At 36.0% G+C, this 18,378-nt stretch overlaps 1 protein-coding gene across 2 annotated transcripts in view; it reads right to left on the minus strand.

Moving 5' to 3' along the window:
- The window catches only part of CEP120 (centrosomal protein 120), a 38,658-nt gene extending 20,637 nt beyond the window's left edge, over positions 1-18,021 (minus strand). Inside the window, exons 1-13 of one of the 2 annotated variants that reach the window (XM_057367759.1) lie at positions 17,787-18,021; positions 16,418-16,574; positions 15,368-15,482; positions 14,318-14,459; positions 12,093-12,241; positions 10,816-11,013; positions 8,498-8,725; positions 8,037-8,244; positions 6,874-6,984; positions 5,430-5,607; positions 3,404-3,553; positions 2,401-2,583; positions 38-134 (exon numbers count right to left, since the gene is read on the minus strand). In XM_057367759.1, coding sequence (XP_057223742.1) covers positions 38-134; positions 2,401-2,583; positions 3,404-3,553; positions 5,430-5,607; positions 6,874-6,984; positions 8,037-8,244; positions 8,498-8,725; positions 10,816-11,013; positions 12,093-12,241; positions 14,318-14,459; positions 15,368-15,482; positions 16,418-16,574; positions 17,787-17,838 — 1,968 coding nt within the window. In that variant the 5' untranslated portion in view covers positions 17,839-18,021. The remainder of the gene's footprint in view (positions 1-37; positions 135-2,400; positions 2,584-3,403; positions 3,554-5,429; positions 5,608-6,873; positions 6,985-8,036; positions 8,245-8,497; positions 8,726-10,815; positions 11,014-12,092; positions 12,242-14,317; positions 14,460-15,367; positions 15,483-16,417; positions 16,575-17,786) is intronic. The other variant, XM_057367758.1, reaches the window with a different exon arrangement.
- Between the last annotated feature and the right edge of the window lie 357 nt (positions 18,022-18,378).

Below are 18,378 nucleotides of genomic sequence, written 5' to 3' on the forward strand. Positions count from 1 at the left end.
GTTCAGGGGAAAAAGAAAAGATRCATATAAAATTTACTTGAGAAGAATCTGACACCATAATTTCTTGCACTTTCACAAGTCCATAGTCTTCCAAGGTGATGGCATACGAAAGCTCTGCTATTCTGTTGCCTGACCTAAAAATAGCATTAGAATGTTATTTTAATGAAAACTGTCTACAGACACAGAAAGAGAATTATAAGACAACACACAGACCAGCAAAGCTTAAGTGCTATTTGTTTTGTGTAAGATCAGCATCTCTAAACAGTTGCCTATGTGAGAGCTCAAACAGACTCTCCTACGTATATTGTTAAGGGCTAGTTTATGAATCCACAGTAAGCTTTCTGATTTAAACGATAACTTGTAATTGGGAACCTATTAAACTAACAAATTATAGATAATTACTATAATCAAGACATCACTGCAACAAAGGAATAATCCAAAATTGTACCTACAGTCCTAAATCTTTCTAACAATATAACTGCTCATACAGGCATTGCAGCTAACTTYATTTTAAGATACTCACTAAATTTTTTTAGTTTTGCTTTTTTAGACTTGAATGGTAACTTTTTGGTTATCCACAAAATAACTAACTTAGCATATCATCTGTGGTAAGCCATCCTTGGATTACCAAAAAATACATTTCTGGAAGCTTCAGCACAGGGAACTGGCAACTTTAAATCCACTTAGAGATTAAATATTTACCTGCCTTTGTACAGTGAAACAATACCTAGATAGCAGGTATTTTAATAAAGTAATTTGAAAGTACTTGKGGTTTCTGCATAAGAGGAAGAGTTTGTCTACAACTGTCTCACCTCTAGTCATAGTCAAAACACAGCAAACAAACCCAGTCTTCTGCACAGAAAGACATTAAAAGAAGGAACACACAGAAGTCGTGTAATTGGAAATTATCAAAAGTCTCCACATTAAGGTACACTGAAGTCTAGGCCTTGGTCAAAGCAAAACCTGTCATTTCAGTGATAAGCACTCAGTAATGCAAAGGCAATTACACAATCACTTGACACCTGAAAGCTACAAAACATAACAAACAACTGGATGCTGCAGGAATTAACCATGTCATGGCTGTAGTTTTCACAGAAATTCACTTTCAGAGAATATAAACAGACAACAGTAAAATACTTTTTACAAAAGTTCAGCGTTCTACAGTTATTTGCAAGGGAAAAAAACCTAATAAATGCTTGTATTTTACACAAGTTAAAAGAAATTGTTGCATTGAATTCTTACAACTTTCCATCAGTCACTAACTAAAAAAGAAAACAAAATTTATATTAGTGAACCTCAGCAATCTGAGTAACCAAGTCTGTTTAACATACCAGTGTAAGAAGAAGGKTACACCAACAAGAGCAAGGATAAGAAAGGGTCAACACAGCAAAATGCAGACCCGATTACATTTTGATAATGCCATCTAGTGGTATGTTCTGAGCAAAATCAGGTTTCATTTAACAAAGGGTGAAAGTATGAACCTTAACATAGAGTGAGATCTTATAGTAAGACTTCACAGATTCAGGCCATGCTGGCTTTCACAAAACAGTTTAAACAAAGCCAGAGGTTAAGCTGGGGGGAGGGGGGGATACCAGTCACCAACATGAAATTTCCTGGGAGTTAAACATTACGTGCTTATTTATCTGTTGCATTAAAGGTTTAAAACTGACCTCAGTCTTAATATCAACTACATTTACTAGCAAGACCATAATCAAGTTCCATCATCACACAGAAAAAGATGAGCATCTAGACACTGATTGTGAGCACTAATCATCCTCAGCAAGGACAGAGGACAGAAGCAACTACAAATTTTTATATATATATATATATATTTATATATATTTTACCCCATAACTGCTCTATGAACATTTACCCTTGGACAGAATATTAACTAATACTGCTCCTTCTGATGTACACAAGCTCAAGCCCCTGCTTATTATCCTAAGCAGGAGAKCTCTACGGACATATCTGTCCTCCTAACTTCCACTGAAGTAAGTTTTATCTAAAAGMGTACTACAGATGAAACAATGTTAATTATTTTCTGAAATATTAGYACTTTCTGTAATTAAGTAACTTACTCAAGGAAGTGCCTCAGGAACATTTTTTTCAATTACTTATTTTTTAATCTGTCTGTGAAGTTTAATTTAKTCAGGATCATGATTATATAAAGGTTTATTACAATGATTTTGGTAGTAGCATGGGCATTGCAAAATATGATTTTGGCAATTTAGCTTTTCAACTCTTAAATACCTATTTCCCCTCTCCATATTGCAGTACTCCGCAGTCTGTTTACCTAATCTAAAAACTAAGCAGGAAGAGCTTGTCCTTTTTCAGAGAAATACTAAACAAACAAYTCTACAAAACTTGCTACAGAGTTATGTGTTTTTTAAACAGTTTTACCCTTGTGCTGCTGTGACACTGACTGTTTCATTACAAGTCTGACGCCAGCATTGTTCACCATTCCCGCCCAAGAAGCGGGTTTTTAATGAAGCCAAAACATTTGAAAGCTGAAGCCTTGCCACCCCTAGAAGTAAGTCTTTGGCTGTTTTATCCTTGTGCCACAATTCAACCAGCAGAGGCAATCTGAAACAAAGAAGTGATCTTAATGTCAGGCATAAAAGAAAAGAAGCATTTTTTTTCAGACGAATCTCACTTTCTTAAAGTAACTTCCCAAATCGGTGATGGTTACAAATGTCAGACAATGAGATGGTTTTACTCCCTGTCACTTAGAGGAATGAGACCGAYTGACTTGGTATTTTTTCCATCACTTGGTTCAGTCAGATCATATTYCTTTTTTTCAATTATTAGGGAATAACAATATTACAGTGAAAGTGACTGACAGAATAATGTTAAAAGAACGTGGTCATCTTCAAATGTATACAAATTAATTTTAACCACTGTCACTCAAAATACATCTCCCTCCACTTCTTTCAAAATACCAGTATTTCGATAATTCTTTTTTTACATCCTAATCATTTATTGAAAAGTGGTGGAACTACTGGAAGAACTGTTTCACATCCCTCAACACTGTGAACTACTTTCCAGGTACCTGCTGTATATTCAAAGGTGTCATATGGTCATTGCATATTAAAAAGAAAAAAATTACATGTTTCAAGTAGTACTTTGTCAAAAACTTGCTATCAAGTTTTACTTTTAAAATTTACAGCAACTGCACTTGTTCCTGTAAGCAACAATACTTAAGTATGCAAGAGATAAAACCAAGAACTGTAGAATTCCTGGCTTCAAATGTAATTAATAGAGAAACTGGAAGTGTAGGCTATTAAGTATTTATTGGCACTAGCACTTGAATTATTTACTAAATTCTTGAACTCATAATCTTAATGTGATTGCATTTACGAAAAAAATCTAGAAGTGTAATCATGAAAAAATTGCAGGTTACTACCTGAAGAATGTCTCCTGAAGCTGATGAGGCACAGTTGCAAAGTCAAATGCACAATATGACTTYGGAAGAAAGACTTCCATGTTCTTTCTGACTTCTACAGGTGGACTTGTCATAATGGGTGCTGCACTGCCAAAAAATGGATACGAGTACCTAATAAAACCAAAAATAGTAATTCTGTAAGTAGATAACTATTTCTTATACCTTCTGCAACAGGAAAAGCAGTTTAGACATAATTTACTAAAGTGTAACTTGTATCAAAGTTTGCAAAATTTATACTAATTCATACAACAGTACAATTTGGTTCTCAAGTATTCATATCTTCATTTACCTCAGGACTGATCCTGTTTCCTCGCACTGCTGTTGTTTTGACAAAAAAAAAAGCTTTAATAACCTGTATGCTCATAATCAGATGAACTCATATTTTACTAAAATTCTGCAATTGTTATATTAAGTGAGCAGCGAAATAGAAGAAAAATTTATATTCACATACAGACTGTTACTTGAGAACATTTGTAACTATACTTACAGTTAAGCCTAGACTAACATGCAGCAATTGATAACTAAGTATACATATACACAGCATCAGAACCATTCAAAAATTCATTAGCTTTTAATTTCTATGTTAGTTTAATTGACTAAAAGAAAAGTAAAACAATTTTACCAATATGGCTTTCAATGTGGTCTGAAACTATTGGCACATTTCAATGTATGACACACTAACAAAGGGGGAGGCCATAAACCTCTAACTTCACTGATGGCAAACTGACAATGCCAGCTGAAAGCCAAGTTCCTAATAAAATAAAAGCTCCATCAAATTATGCCACCCTTTATAAAAATTGTGAACTTCACCTTTTGTGGAGTGCTGTTGAAAGAGCTTGTTTTAGACTGGCAGAAAATAATGTTTCCCCATCTACAGTGAATATGCAATTTTTTAACCTGTAACTTTTCTTAACATTTATATATCTGTTTATGCATGTTTCTCCTCTTCAGTTTCCTGCCACGGTCACCACTGACTAAAAAAATTCAAGTGCATGAAACAACAAAATCTATGTGTTGTTACTGCTCTGAAACAAATCACTTATTGGAATGTAACATGAAAGATTTTGTGACAAAATTCCACCACAGTATTTTGCTTTCCACATACTATTTAGTAATGCAGCCTATACAGAAAGATATTAAAGAGGCACTCTATATGAACTGTGTTTTAAAATATTCCACTCCTCCATCCCATCCCTACCTTTTCAACCTAGTTCAAACAAAATCTAAGCCCCAAGAATCACCACCACAATTGGTGATTGTGACCAATTAAAACTGTATGAATCAAAATCTGCCAGAAAAGCAGCAAATGCAGAGGCACCTCCCCAGCCAGAAATATTCAATGTTCTCAGTTAAATCCCATTTAAAGATATACTTCATCACATACACCAAAAGGGCCCTAACAGAAACAAGAAGACAAATTATAAAAACTGTTATTAACCACTGAATTCAACTACACCATCAATAATTGATAACCCATAAATATAATTTTTTTTAAACCATCAAAATCATCGCTGTATCTACAAGTCTCTTGGAGGATACTGCATTTACTACACTGATTCTCCATTAAAACTAGAATGTGCTTCCTTTGGACTCGTACACAAACTGGTGTTCAGTCTCTTACTAAAACACTACAAATATTCTTGGTGGAACATGGAAAACTGTAAAAAAAAAATTTAAAAAAAAATTCACTTCACTGATTAGCTGKAAATGTAGCCAGAAAGTAACATGGAAAGTAATTACTTTCCTTTAGACTGATGTTCCTTGTTACCTGAGCTCAGATATTCAAGTGAGATTTAATACGAATTACAGTAAAAGGTGAAGTTTTAAACACCATCTTTAATGCTGGTTAGTGATGAACCAGATGAACTCAGAAGCATTYTGCTACTGCAAATCAGCCACATAAAAAGTATGATGAAGCATATGGCAAGTAATTATTCAGATTATGAAAGTTTTGCAATCACCAAAAAATAAGAAAAATAATTTGTACCTTAAAATACAATTTATTGGAAAACCAACTTCCAGACCACGTATACTTCTTAAGTCTATTGAAAAGCAAAAATGGTGAGAAGCTGCTGGAATGACAATTTTCTGTGCTGACACAAGCTCAGAAGTACTGGACACACCCACGGGGTTGGGCTGAGATCTTGCTACTGGACCATTATCAGCTGAAAACAAAAAGGAGAATTCAAGTGCATTTTAAATAATGTGTTTTGCCCAAAATAACAAAATATATCAAAGATTATAATGTTTTAAATGCAAGTAGATAGGTTGCTTTCCTAAGAGATTTCAATTCTTCATAAAATAAATGAACATCGTGAAAAATAAMCCCTCCTTCCGTAAGTTACTGCCTCCAAAGAAAAAACACCAAAAGCCCAATATACTTTAAATTGTCTCAAAGGATTGTAATATTTTTCCTTTCTMCATTACTCTTTGAAGCCATGTAAGTTTAATTCGCTGAAAAATGTTYACATTAAGATCCAAGATATTAGATTCTTCAGAAAGATTTTCAAAGACTTCAGTTTATATTAATTGTTCCTAGCCAACTTGAGGGCGTGCATAAGAAAAAAAAAATCAGCAATTTAGGGGTTTTTTTTTTTTAATTAACTAACTTCTTTAGGGCACTTATAAAGAGAGATTAACTGGTGAATTACAGTGTTCATGTAAKGCAGCATCAACTATTGGCCCCAAGAAAAAGTTTAGCTATCAATGCAAATTAAAATGTGCGAAGCACATCTGCTTCTGTCACGGAACCCACCTACTGTGACATCCATTTTATAATTTAGGAAGCAGAAGCAACACTTAATGCCTGTCCAATTGCATCCAGGCTTCTCACACCCTTATAATGACATCCAACACTTCCTTCACCAAGTAAAACATCAAACTRGAAGTCCCACAAACAGATCTCCAAAAGGTATTCTGGAAAAATGTTTTAAGACTTTTTTTTTTACATCTTCATGTAAAAAATCTTTTTTACATCTTCATGTAGCTTAGGGGGCTACCAAGCCCCTACAAAAAGACAGAAAGAAACTGTCAGATRCAAACTCAACTGCCAATTTTAAGTGCTACTTGTTCTTGTATTTTCTTCACAATTTAAAAGATTTCCACTTTTGCCATTTTTAAAGAAATACATCATTATTAGCAGTGACTTTATTCTCTCCTCCAAGTGTTTAGTTTGCATTAATAGTAACATTAAAAAAAAAAAAAAAAAAAGCCAAAATACTTCAACATCAGCTAGTTCACAGAGGAATTAAACAATTGTAAGTGATTCAGCTAAAATGTCAGTAGATTGTTTGGTGCAAAGAAGTGGATGAGTGGAATTTTAAGGTCAYCACAAAACAAGAAGTATATATAACTTACGATTAAAAGTCATTTAAGTTGCTACTATACTCAAATTTCTTTTAATATACTAAATTTGATACATTTTGCCTTACTGGGATTTTGCAGATCTAAYAGAGGTGACTTCGCTCTGCTCTGTGATTTCAAAGCTGGAAGCTCTTCAAAACTCTGTTTGTTAACATCCTGAGGGCAGTTAGCCACCGGCCCTGAAAGAAAAATGTGAAACAACATGTTTTACATCTTAGCAAAACATAATTATATAATTAATATTACTATTCATAAAAAAGCACAATCCTGGATTTCTTAACCAGAGATTCAAACCAGCTGCTGGGTTCACAATACTTTCTTGTTACATTCCTTATAAAGAACTTAATCCTTGCTTAGATAAGATCAGTTAGGATTAAAAGAAAACTTGGCTGAATTAGCAGACAAATCCTGACAGCCCATTCTAGGACACAGAATTTCCTCTACAGAACTGGGTGTCTTTAGAACAAATCTCAAAAGACCAGCTATACAAATATCATTAGAAAAGTTATAATTCTACTTTATTCATAAACCATCTCTTCAGCAGATTCATGTTCAGTCATGTTTAGCAAAATAGCATTTTTTGAGATTTATTCTAATTATTATAGTATTTCTTATTTCTCTTCTACTTCTCTGTGACCCAGTTCTCAAATTAGAAACAAGTTTTCCAAGGGCTTGTGCTACCAAGTTCAAACAAAAAGGTTATGGATAAACAAACGAAACAACCCAGTTGCTTAGTTTTGCCCAGGAATCTGCACAATATGAACATCTGTTTTCACAAATTATTATCCACACAGTAAAGTCCTTAGAAAACTTCAARATCCCACATAACCCCACCTTTTCTATTTAATAAATGTTAACATTAGACCATTTCATCTCATTGAGCAAGTCAGTTTCTTTATGGGCATTGCAGTAAACCATCTCATGCACAACTTCAGGAAATTCCAAACACTTTTTTATGATTTTTCAAGCTGATGACCATTCACATCACTTGCAATTTACACACCCTCAAGTCCCTACTCCAGCTCTTTCAAGTGTACTTAACAACGACCATGTTCAAATCACATTTGAACATCAAAACATTTAACCTTCTGTYATTTATTTTATGATAATAATTGAGTTGTCTTAAATTTATCACCACAAATGAATATTAGTTCACAAATACACTAGAAATGAGTAGTACATGATCCAAGACCACACTGCGCAACTGGGTGAAAAATYATATGCCACGTACCCTTTTGCTTTGGTTTTGTGCCTTTTTCAAACTTAAGACTTTCCACTTCACTTTCTGTTGCTATATCTTCTTTGGAAGAACACTGGTCAGCTTGAGATGGAACATTCTGGGATCTCTGCTGCAGGCTCTCTGTTTTTGCACTAASAGGTGAAAGAACTTTCTCCTGTGGCTGTTTGGGTTCAGTTGCAGCATTCAAAGAAATCAGAGGCTGAAATGATACAGTTTCCTTATGGATCATGGCTTGTACTGCAAAAATTCTGTCTACAACATTTTCACAGTTTGAGATTATTTTTCAGAACATAGAAAAATGTCAATGAAAGGATTATTCATATAAAGCAAATAATTCTTTCAAGTTTTCTTTTACATAAAGAAATACTAAATGTGACTTAGAAACAMCAATTATTGTTTAACATGAAATCGTGCAATAGCATCTAAACCAACAATGAATGGATAAGCTATACCTGGACAGTCAAGTTCTCCCTTTGAAGAATTACAGATACACCAACAGTAGGAGCCAGATCCAAAGGCAGTTGTGGCAGTTTCTGTTTAGCTCTGTTTGGTGGAACAAGGACAAATGGTCCTTCTATTGCCACAGGGTGCTGATCAATCTCCACATTTCCTTTCTTCAGTAGTCCAGAGAGGGGTATTTCAGTGCTTCCAAGAGAGTGGTCCCCACAGCAAAGATGGATCTGTACACACACAGAGGAGATAGGAAGTAACTGGTACACGTGATTTGCACGTCAGCTGTCTGTGCACCTCCACTAAAGGTAGCACAAATACAACAAGTTATCATCCCTAACCTAGTCCCTGCATGCTGAGATGAAGAATACCTACAAAACGTCTTTTTTGAGCAGATAGGATTTGCTTACTGATAGGATGGTAGCAGAACACTGCACTGTCCCTCTGAGGACCTTCTGTAGGATAAATTCAGTGGTCTGTGGCTTCTAAACACAGCACAGATTCTTGCCCTTAATGTATACGCATATAAAATGCATGACTGCAAAGTAATGGAAAGGATTACGTCACGGTTTTGTGCATATATTTAGAACCACTTAAGAAGCAAGGATTTTTGGAATTAAGTAACTGTGGTTTTAATTCTTRGTAAACATAATTATTTGAAAATTTGATTCAACTGTTAATTGCTTACACAGCTTAATACTTATACACACAAGTAAAAGATGAATCTTAAAAAAACCAACACACACTAAGGAAATCTCTTTTTCTCAAAGCTGTTCTTCAAAACTTACATACTAACTTGCTCTTGCCCAAATAACAGTCACTTCAGTTTTGATTCAGCAGATCAGAACACTGTATTCCCATTCTTAATATTTATTTCACTTATGGAAACTGTAATGCTAAAAGGTGTCAGCTGCCATATAATACAATATATGTACTATATGCCTGTATTTGTATAAATGTGTATGTATGCATATTCACACCTACACAACTAGGTGTAAATATGTACACATATGCACACTCATACAATATGTATATACACACACCCTAGTCTGGCAACCAGCACCTTTTACAATCAAAGTCTTCATTTTTGGAAAACTGTGTTAAAGTTAAAAATCAGAACACAGTACTCTGATCCTATATCCTACATTTTAAGAAGATGAGGGAGAAGTAAAAGAAAGAAAACCGTAAATCAAAATGTGGCTCTGACTGCCCAACAACTTTCATTCAAAAAGTCGTTCTTTACACAATGCAAATATATATAATTCCTCATGTACATTTGAACATATGTATCATAAACACCTTATAAAATACTTTCAGACTGTAGAGTAAGATTAAGTTCCAAACACACCAGTGGACATTTCTCCAAAAAATATTAAAGTTGAGGCAAAAAAAAAGCTGAAACAATACAAGATTTAAACAAAAACAATCTTAAACCACCCTGGATAAAATCCTTAGAATGGTCTGTAAAATCTTAAACAAAAATAACTTTAGAAGAGTCCAGATCTACAACTTTGTGTAACTAACACTGTCTTATTTGCCAGCTACACCATCAGAAACCCCATGCCACCCTCATTCAACCAAACAGCCTCTTGTTTTGTAATCAGTTTAAGTGTAGGCCATGCACAGGTTGCCATATATACTCTAAGTACTACCTGATATTTACAATCACACGTTCATTTAGYTTGGAAAAAAACCCTCAAGTTTGCTGAGTCCAACAGTGAACCTAACACTGCCAACCTACCACTAAACCCTGTCCTCCATTTAAAAGCAAGGCTAAAGAAAAGCAATACCCCCTAACAGCCCAAATATGTCTGTAGAGTATTTAGAAACAGCATTTGCTACAGAGTGAAGAATAAAGTGAGACCTCCCTTAGTACTCACAAAGAATGGTGAGGGACAGTGATTTTAGAACTTAGGCAAAAGTGACCTGAGCAGCTGGCATGGGATTACCACAGGTAGCACAAAGCACAACTTCAGGCTGCAGATGATCTGATTGCAGTGCAAACCCTAAAGCTCAGAGCACTTGAGAGTGCCACTTTAGCTCTTTGGGAAGATCATATTTCTGCAACACCTTTTATCATGACACGTAAACCGTCTTGTTGCAATTGCGACTAATTAAAAAGACTGCACTCTACCTGAGCTGGGAAACTTACTGCTAGGATTTCCCTCGCATCAGCAAGAGAATCAACTTATATTTGAAACAAAATACGTAATATAATCTCAGCTTTGCAAACAGAAATGGTTCCCAAATATAGCCTGGGGCACATTCTATTTAATTTTCATTATTTATTTTCATTCCCATTTCAAATGAAACAGCTTACCTGCAATTTTGACTGCGCACGAAGATAAACTTGAAGAACATCTACTGTACTACGTATTCTAACTGAAGCTCGCTCTGGTTCGAAGTTTGGATTAATTAAATCAGTGAAAGGTTCGTTTGTGACATCATTTCCCAGCAATGAGTAGTAGAAAAAAAACTCTGGTTGTCGATCTGGAAGCTTCATTGTACTAGGAACTAACTGAAAGAGATGCAGAAGGGAATAATGCATCTTTTGATGTAAAGATACAGTAATTCTGAAGCACTAGCCTGGAAATTAAAGTGACCAACTGACCTAAATCCCAGCTTGCATTTCAGACATAACTTTTATATTAATACTTATATTAAAAATGTTTTAATTCTTTTAATTTAAAAAAAACCAAGCTTTAATTTACAAGCATAAAAACAACTTGCAAAATATTTTGAATTGCCTTTAAAATTCATCAACACCAAAGGCTGTAACCAACATATATTTAGTTAAATCAAGCACTGCACAAATACTCAGAAATAAGCAGTGCTTCCATAAAATATTTCCAATGTAAATAATGATTAGATACTGTTATATAATTTGTGTGATTGAATAAAAGACTGAGACAAACAGCTGTAGAAAAAATCCTGTAGAAAAACGTGAGTTCAATGCCTAAAGTGGCACAAGCCACCCAAGTACGATCACAATAAATTTACTTCTCAAGGTCCTATAATTCTGACATGGAAAATTATTTTCCCTGTAAAAAGAAAGATGACAAGACCAARGAGAGTTTATCATACACTGTGAGTTCTAGGCCAATTAAGACTATGCTGGCAAGACAGCATAAACGCAACAGCTGAAGTCTAAAACTGAAGCAATCATTAGCAACCCTCTTCACCCAAGCTAATAAGTCCTTCCCTCAGGCAATAGACGAATTTGGTCTTTCATGCTTGGGAAGTATTTCACCTTGTTTGAACTTCAGTGCATGAGCACCACATCGAAGACTTGCATCCATATACAGATTTTTTACACTGTATTGAAGTAGAGAAGTATAGATTTCATAAGAATGCATAAKTTAAAGGAAATGCAGCTTTAGCACTTTGAAAGAACTGTTTCATCTGTAATCTGACATGTCAAGGACTTCAGAAAGTTTGCAAATGAAAATTTATGTATCGAAAGTAGCACAAGACTATTCATTGAAATAAACATAGAAAACAAGTTTAAAAACCTAATTAGAAATGAGGCATGGGAGGGTGAAAGTAAGAGTGTTGGGGACAATACTTCTTAAAAACAAACAWAGCAAGGAAACAGACCTGTTCCAACTGTCTGGCAAATGCAATGGTTACAGACAAGACAAAGTGATCTCTGCAATACTCTGCCGGTCCAATTTGATGATASCCCTCTTCTTCATTCAAGACTGGCACAATACTTTTAGGGTCTAGCCCAGGAAAAAGTGTGAGTACTATGAGAGAAGAAATAAACATAAGTAACTAGTAATCTTAATTGCTGCAGTAATCTTATATATAATTCCAATTTTAAGTATTACACATGGAAATTACACGAGGAAAGAAAAACTAGAAATAAAGATCTTAATACCTGGTACCAAAACATTGCAAGACACAAAAAAAGTGCCTAGGTATACTTCAGTATACCTACGAAAAATTCTGAAATTAGCTTCTATTCACAAATGCTATATTGAACACCATACTAGACAGAAATTCTAACTTTAATTTTTATTTACTGTTACAGTAAGTATCATTACAGCCATTGGAAGTTTATTTCATTAGGCTAGTCTACCATGCTGTTYCTTTACTTTGCTCATTAAAGGAAATGCAAGATAGTAACTGCATATTGCAACCTGGTGAAAAAAGGATGATGTGTCAGTACTCATTACATAGACCTTTAGAATGTTTCATTTAAAAGTTTTTCATCTGAAAGCTTCAACGCATAAAACACTTTATTGTGGTTTGCTAGTTTCTGGTCTATAGTGCCAGTGACTCAACACATTTCAAAGCCCCTCAGGTTACACTTAAATGAGATAATGACACAGCATTGTGTGAACAGAAAAGCTGCATTTCAAATACTGGGAGCTTTAGATAACTTAAATCAGTGGAAAAAAAAAAAAAAACGGTATATGAATCCTAAATGGAAAACTATCTTACTAAGCTAGAACTGGGTAATCAACTTTGTCACACTCAATACCTGGAACTTCCACTTTCTAACTGCAAAACCCCACAAGTTTGGTTTTCCCTATCATATAAATAAGATATTGACTAATTTCAATGTGACAAAAGAAAACTTGGTAAACTTGTAGCAATTATTTCATAGAAAACATGAAGTGGAAAAAGTGCTGGGTGAAGGCAGAAGAGTCTCCTCTTGTATTTTTTTGCCATCATGACAGATAGGAGAACTTGCAGGAATAAATGTCAAATAGGGAGTGCAGACTAAGGAATCATATACAGTAGTTGCTTGCCTCCTTTATAAAGTTTACAATACGGAAAGTTCCCTGTGTTTTGCTGTAAGCCTGAAAGAATGAAGTAAGCTATGCAATCACACTGAAACTTAGATATTGTCTTAGACAATCTTGAAATGAAGCCAAGTCAGTGAATTCTGGGCCAGAAGCCTTGTAAAACACTTACTGCCATTGACCACTTTGTTTTTACAAAATCACACCCAGATCATAAGCAGATAGGAGATGGATTCAGAATGAGGGAAAAGTTACCTTTTCAGGGCAAGAACACGAAGTATTGCAAAGTATRTAGGAGAAAATCCACTAGTTATACCAAAAGGGTCATTTTTCAAAAATTAAGTAGACAGGTATTTGGTGGAGGATCACGACAAGATGGAAATATGCTTGTTTGGGTACTCTTTTAAACCAAGCTCCTAAGACCTTGGTTTTTTGTTTGTTTTTTTWAAACTACTAACTTTCATTTAAAAAACACCACAGATTAAAAAATGATTGGACGGCATAGCACATAAAAATACCTACTAGTGTTAACACTTGARTTCCAATAGATTTTTGACACAATTCACTAATTTATTTTGAGAGAAATGAACATGAGAATCCAGAATTTGAATAAATCCCAATAGTTACTACAGATATTACTACAAAAAAAACCTAATAGAATATGATTCAAGTACTGAAAGATTAGAAGAGCCCACCAAAAAAGAAGCCACCCAACAAATGAGGCATTTTACCACATTAGAATTCCAAGCACAAACTACTGAAACCTTACATTCTGTAAAGAAGCTCCTTTCCTATTTCTTTCATAACTTTCTAAAGCACATAAATACAAATAAAATGCCATTTTAAACATCAACTGCTTTGCAATTTGCTCCCCTAAAAATCACACAACTATCACAGTAAAGCATCTTTGAAAAATTTACTACCACAAGGCACATTAATCAGCTGTAAAGGATTTGCAATGAAATTGATGTGAAATTAAAGTTCTCTTGAGACTTAAACCAACACATCTGCAACAAATGACCTGGCACAGGAAGACATTTAATTCAAAATATGTGATATTACGTTACCTACCCTTCCCTTCTCTAGGGGGTGCCTCCTTTGCTTTAAAATCATCGACCAGGGCTTTTGAATCGGGCTCCAATGAAACACCAACTAGTATTTCAGGTTTAAACTTAGGGTACTTGTTACTAAGCAAAGCATACCATTTAGGTGCCTACATAATTAAAAACAAAAATAAAAAACATAAGCATTTAAAAACCTGAGGAAAAAGAGTAGGCTTTTATTATTAAAAAAACCTTACATTTGCTCTAGCACTTCTACTTCATCATCTACGGAAATACACTTCGGCCTTTATTTCGAAAAATKTGGTCTATTTGGTACACTACTGTACTAGAAGGTTCTATAGAATGGTTCCTAGACAACTAGCTGAACAYACCAATTTCTTTCCACTTATTTGTACAATGAAAGAGTTAGAAAGAGAAATATACCATAAATCTTTAATTAGAAAACCTTCAAGTTCTCAACTGTGCACAGTAAGTCACAGGCATTGAAAATTCTCAAGAAAAGTGATGTCAAAACAAGATACCCAAATTGCTGATATGACCCATATCAGTTATGTTTTGATCCAGCTCAACATAAGGATGTTGCTAATTAAATTTATACAAGCAACTGTATTGTGCTTACTCTATGTTGTATTAGGGGGCTAGAAATGATCACCTAACCCATCTTCCATAGAAGCCCACCAAAAAAGAAACAACTTAAGACTTGATGATGGAGACTCAGTTCAATTGCTCCATATCTATTGCTTAGATAAATTTTTCTAGTTCATTAAAAAATGAAATTGTGTAGAATTGTTGGTTGCTAGTGTTCCAATTATCCAATTCAGAAGTAAGCAAGACTAGTACAACAGTATTTTTTATTTTGAGGATGTTCTGAGTCACGATGTCTCTCCTGTAATGAAAAGACAGCAAAATCCCCCATACATGACGAGTCAGTCATACTCCAAAACAAGACTCAAAAGTTTAGCCTATGCTTTAATTCAAATTGTATTATCTGTAAGATCATTGTTTTCAAAATATGATTTTGAAAAAATTTTTATACACCTTATACACCATAACATACCTGTTTCTTTTCCTGTGCAGCCCTTAAGTCGAGTACAATGTAGCCTATATTCTCYTTAGCTGAAGATACAGGATCCAGTGCAAAACACTGGAGTTTGATAGGTGTACGCTGCAGCCTGAAAAAGCAACTCAGTTGAAATATTAAATATGAAAGTTATCTCTGCAATTAATCTCAAAGATGGTTCATAAGTTTCCAGCAAGCCAATGGTAAAAAACTAGTTAGATAACTAGTTTCATTATGTCAGAAACTAAATTTATATTGGACATATAAAAACTCATCATTGAGAAGGAAAATGAACAGGGGGTTTACTTTTTTAAGAGCAATGCACTGGAGTCTCAGAGTCTCAAGTGCTATTAAAAATACATTAGCGACAAATAAAACCTCATCCATATAAAAGAAATAAGCACAGCATCTCATATGAAATTTGAATTTCACTTGTGAGGGCATCTTAAAAATAGGGCCCGTGGAGAAGATTTTTGGGTAAAGCACCTAATTGCTTCAAGGCAGTGATAGTGTGTCTAGTGCAGGGCACATGTAGGCATCTTTCTCTTTCAAACAAAGATGAGACAGCATCTTCAATTTCTTTGAAAATATGGTCATAACATTATAACCAGTAAGTTATAAAGCTTGTAAAACCAAATGACAGTTACGAGAAATTCCATTTCTCAGCTCATCTTCTCGGTATTATCAATAACTATTTACATAGACTTCTCATGTTTGAAGTTAAGTTAATAAAATTAAGTAATTAATAGTTATGGTATACATAAGGAAGCTCGACACTAATGCCTAGATTATAACATTATTAATTTGCTCAAGGTGCCTGTGGGGATTTTTTTAGCAGTGTAAAAAAATATCCTTTAGAATTTTTAAACGTTACTTATCTTGCCACTTACTATCTTTTTTTTGTACACATTTGTACATTTWTTTGCAACACAATGGGAGATAAAAGAAAATTGCTAAAAAACAATTCAGATGACACTAACAGAGAAACTGTATTTCACTAACTGTAAAGACAAGAAAATTAAGTTTCATCTGCGAACTAGACGTTACCTGTGCTGATGAAGCGCTTTCCTATCAAGTTCCCAAGCCAATTCTGTAGCAAATTCTGGCTGATCAGTATGCTCCACAGGATCAGTAGCCAACTGCTCACCATCTAACCTGGCTTCAACTACAAGCATGTGCTTGGATCGTTTTGGAAAATAGCGTCCTGTAAAAGAGTGGAACTGCATATGTCATCACTAAAAAAGAAGCAAGAGTTCAGATTTATGCCACAAACCAATTACATAGAATTAATTCCCATATAACCTTCCCTGGTCTGCTCTTTACATTAAAGAAAAAGTATTTGCACCATGCAGAAATATGAAAGAATGTCATATGAAAAAGACTATTTGAGAGAAAACAAGACATTAAGTAACAAAGAACAAAGAGAGAAAAGTAAGCAATTAGAATGATTTGAGAACTCTCAGATTGGCAACAGGTAAGTGAGCAGCTGAGAGACAGTGAATGTTATGACTGTCCTGCTATCAAAGCAGAAAAATACAATCTTATAAAATCAGTGAAAAGTGCTTTCCTTGCAACTTGCTGAAAAAAAGGAATCATTACCAGAACAGGAGAGTGCCTAAAACTGGGTATGACTGGTCCTGAGTTCAAGATCACCCAACAGTCTAATTTGAAATGACACGTAGAAGTGAACACTTTTTAAATTTACTTATATCACAATGTGGGGAGGTGATACTRCAGGCATGTCAGACGACAGGATCTTATTTGTAAGCTCCTCTGGTAAATTTCATAAATGGGCAGAGAAATTACAGAATTTACTTGACAAAGAGAAAGCATTCAGTCAAAAAAAAAAAACCAACAAAAAAAAAAAAAAAAAAAAAAAAACCCAAACCCCACAAATCTCCAAAACAGCCCAAAACAGAAAAAGACATCCCAACAACCAACTCACAAACACACAGAAATTAGACCACAGAAACTAAAATCTGTAGAGATACAGGATGAAAAACTAGATAYACGTTCGAGTCAACAGTACCAAAAAAAAGCTAAAAAGGGATAGAAACACCAGAATACTGCTTTAAAAACAACAACAAAACCAAACCAAACAAACAAAAAAACCAGAAAACCAAACAAACTAAAAAAAAAAAAAACCGAAAAAGCAAACAATCGCCTCAGAGAAGAATGGTTACTTATTCATTTTAAATAATACATTGGGTAACTACCTCCAAAACCTAAATGCAGGTAGCCAACCCTGGCCTTAAGATACGTAGGTCCAAAGCTTTATTAATATAACGTTTACTCARTGCTGCTCGGCTTATCTGAGAAACACCTCGGAGGCAGCGACCACCCCTCATCCTCCCCTCGGGACCTAGAGGACGGGCAGCAGCCGGGAGGCCGCGACCGTCCCGCCCCTCCCGGTTACCTTCCAGCACGGAGACCACGATCAGCAGCCGATCGGCAGCTCTGGACACCATCTCCCCGCTCCGCCCGGGCGTTGCCGGGGCTGGGAAGTGCGGCCGCTCCCGAGGCGGAGCGGAGAAAACCGGGAGCCCTCAGGCCCGCGCTGCCGCCACTCGCCGCCCTTTTGCCGCCGCGGAGCCTTTAAACGCCAACCGCCGCCGCTTCCGCCCGGCAACACCGGCCCCGCCGCTTCCGCTGCCGGCACCGCCCCAACACAGCCCCGGCCCCGCCAGGGCCCCGGCACCGCCCCAACACAGCCCCGGCCCCGCCAGGGCCCCGGCACCGCCCCTCGGCACCGCCTCAGCACCGCCAGGGCCCCGGCACCGCCCCAGCACCGCCCCAGCACCGCCTCAACACCTCCTCAGCACCGCCCCAGCACCGCTTCAGCACCGCCTCAATACCGCCAGGGACCCGGCACCGCCCCCTCAGCACCGCCTCAGCGCCGCTCCAGCACCGCCTCAATACTGCCAGGGCCCCGCCAGGGCTCCGGCACCGCCTCAATACCGCCTCAATACCGCCCCAACACCGCCTCAGCACCGACTCAGCACCGCCTC

Source organism: Malurus melanocephalus, unplaced genomic scaffold (genome assembly GCF_030028575.1).
Source record: "Malurus melanocephalus ecotype Western Australia unplaced genomic scaffold, MMel_1.1 scaffold_84, whole genome shotgun sequence".
Lineage (NCBI taxonomy): Eukaryota > Metazoa > Chordata > Aves > Passeriformes > Maluridae > Malurus > Malurus melanocephalus.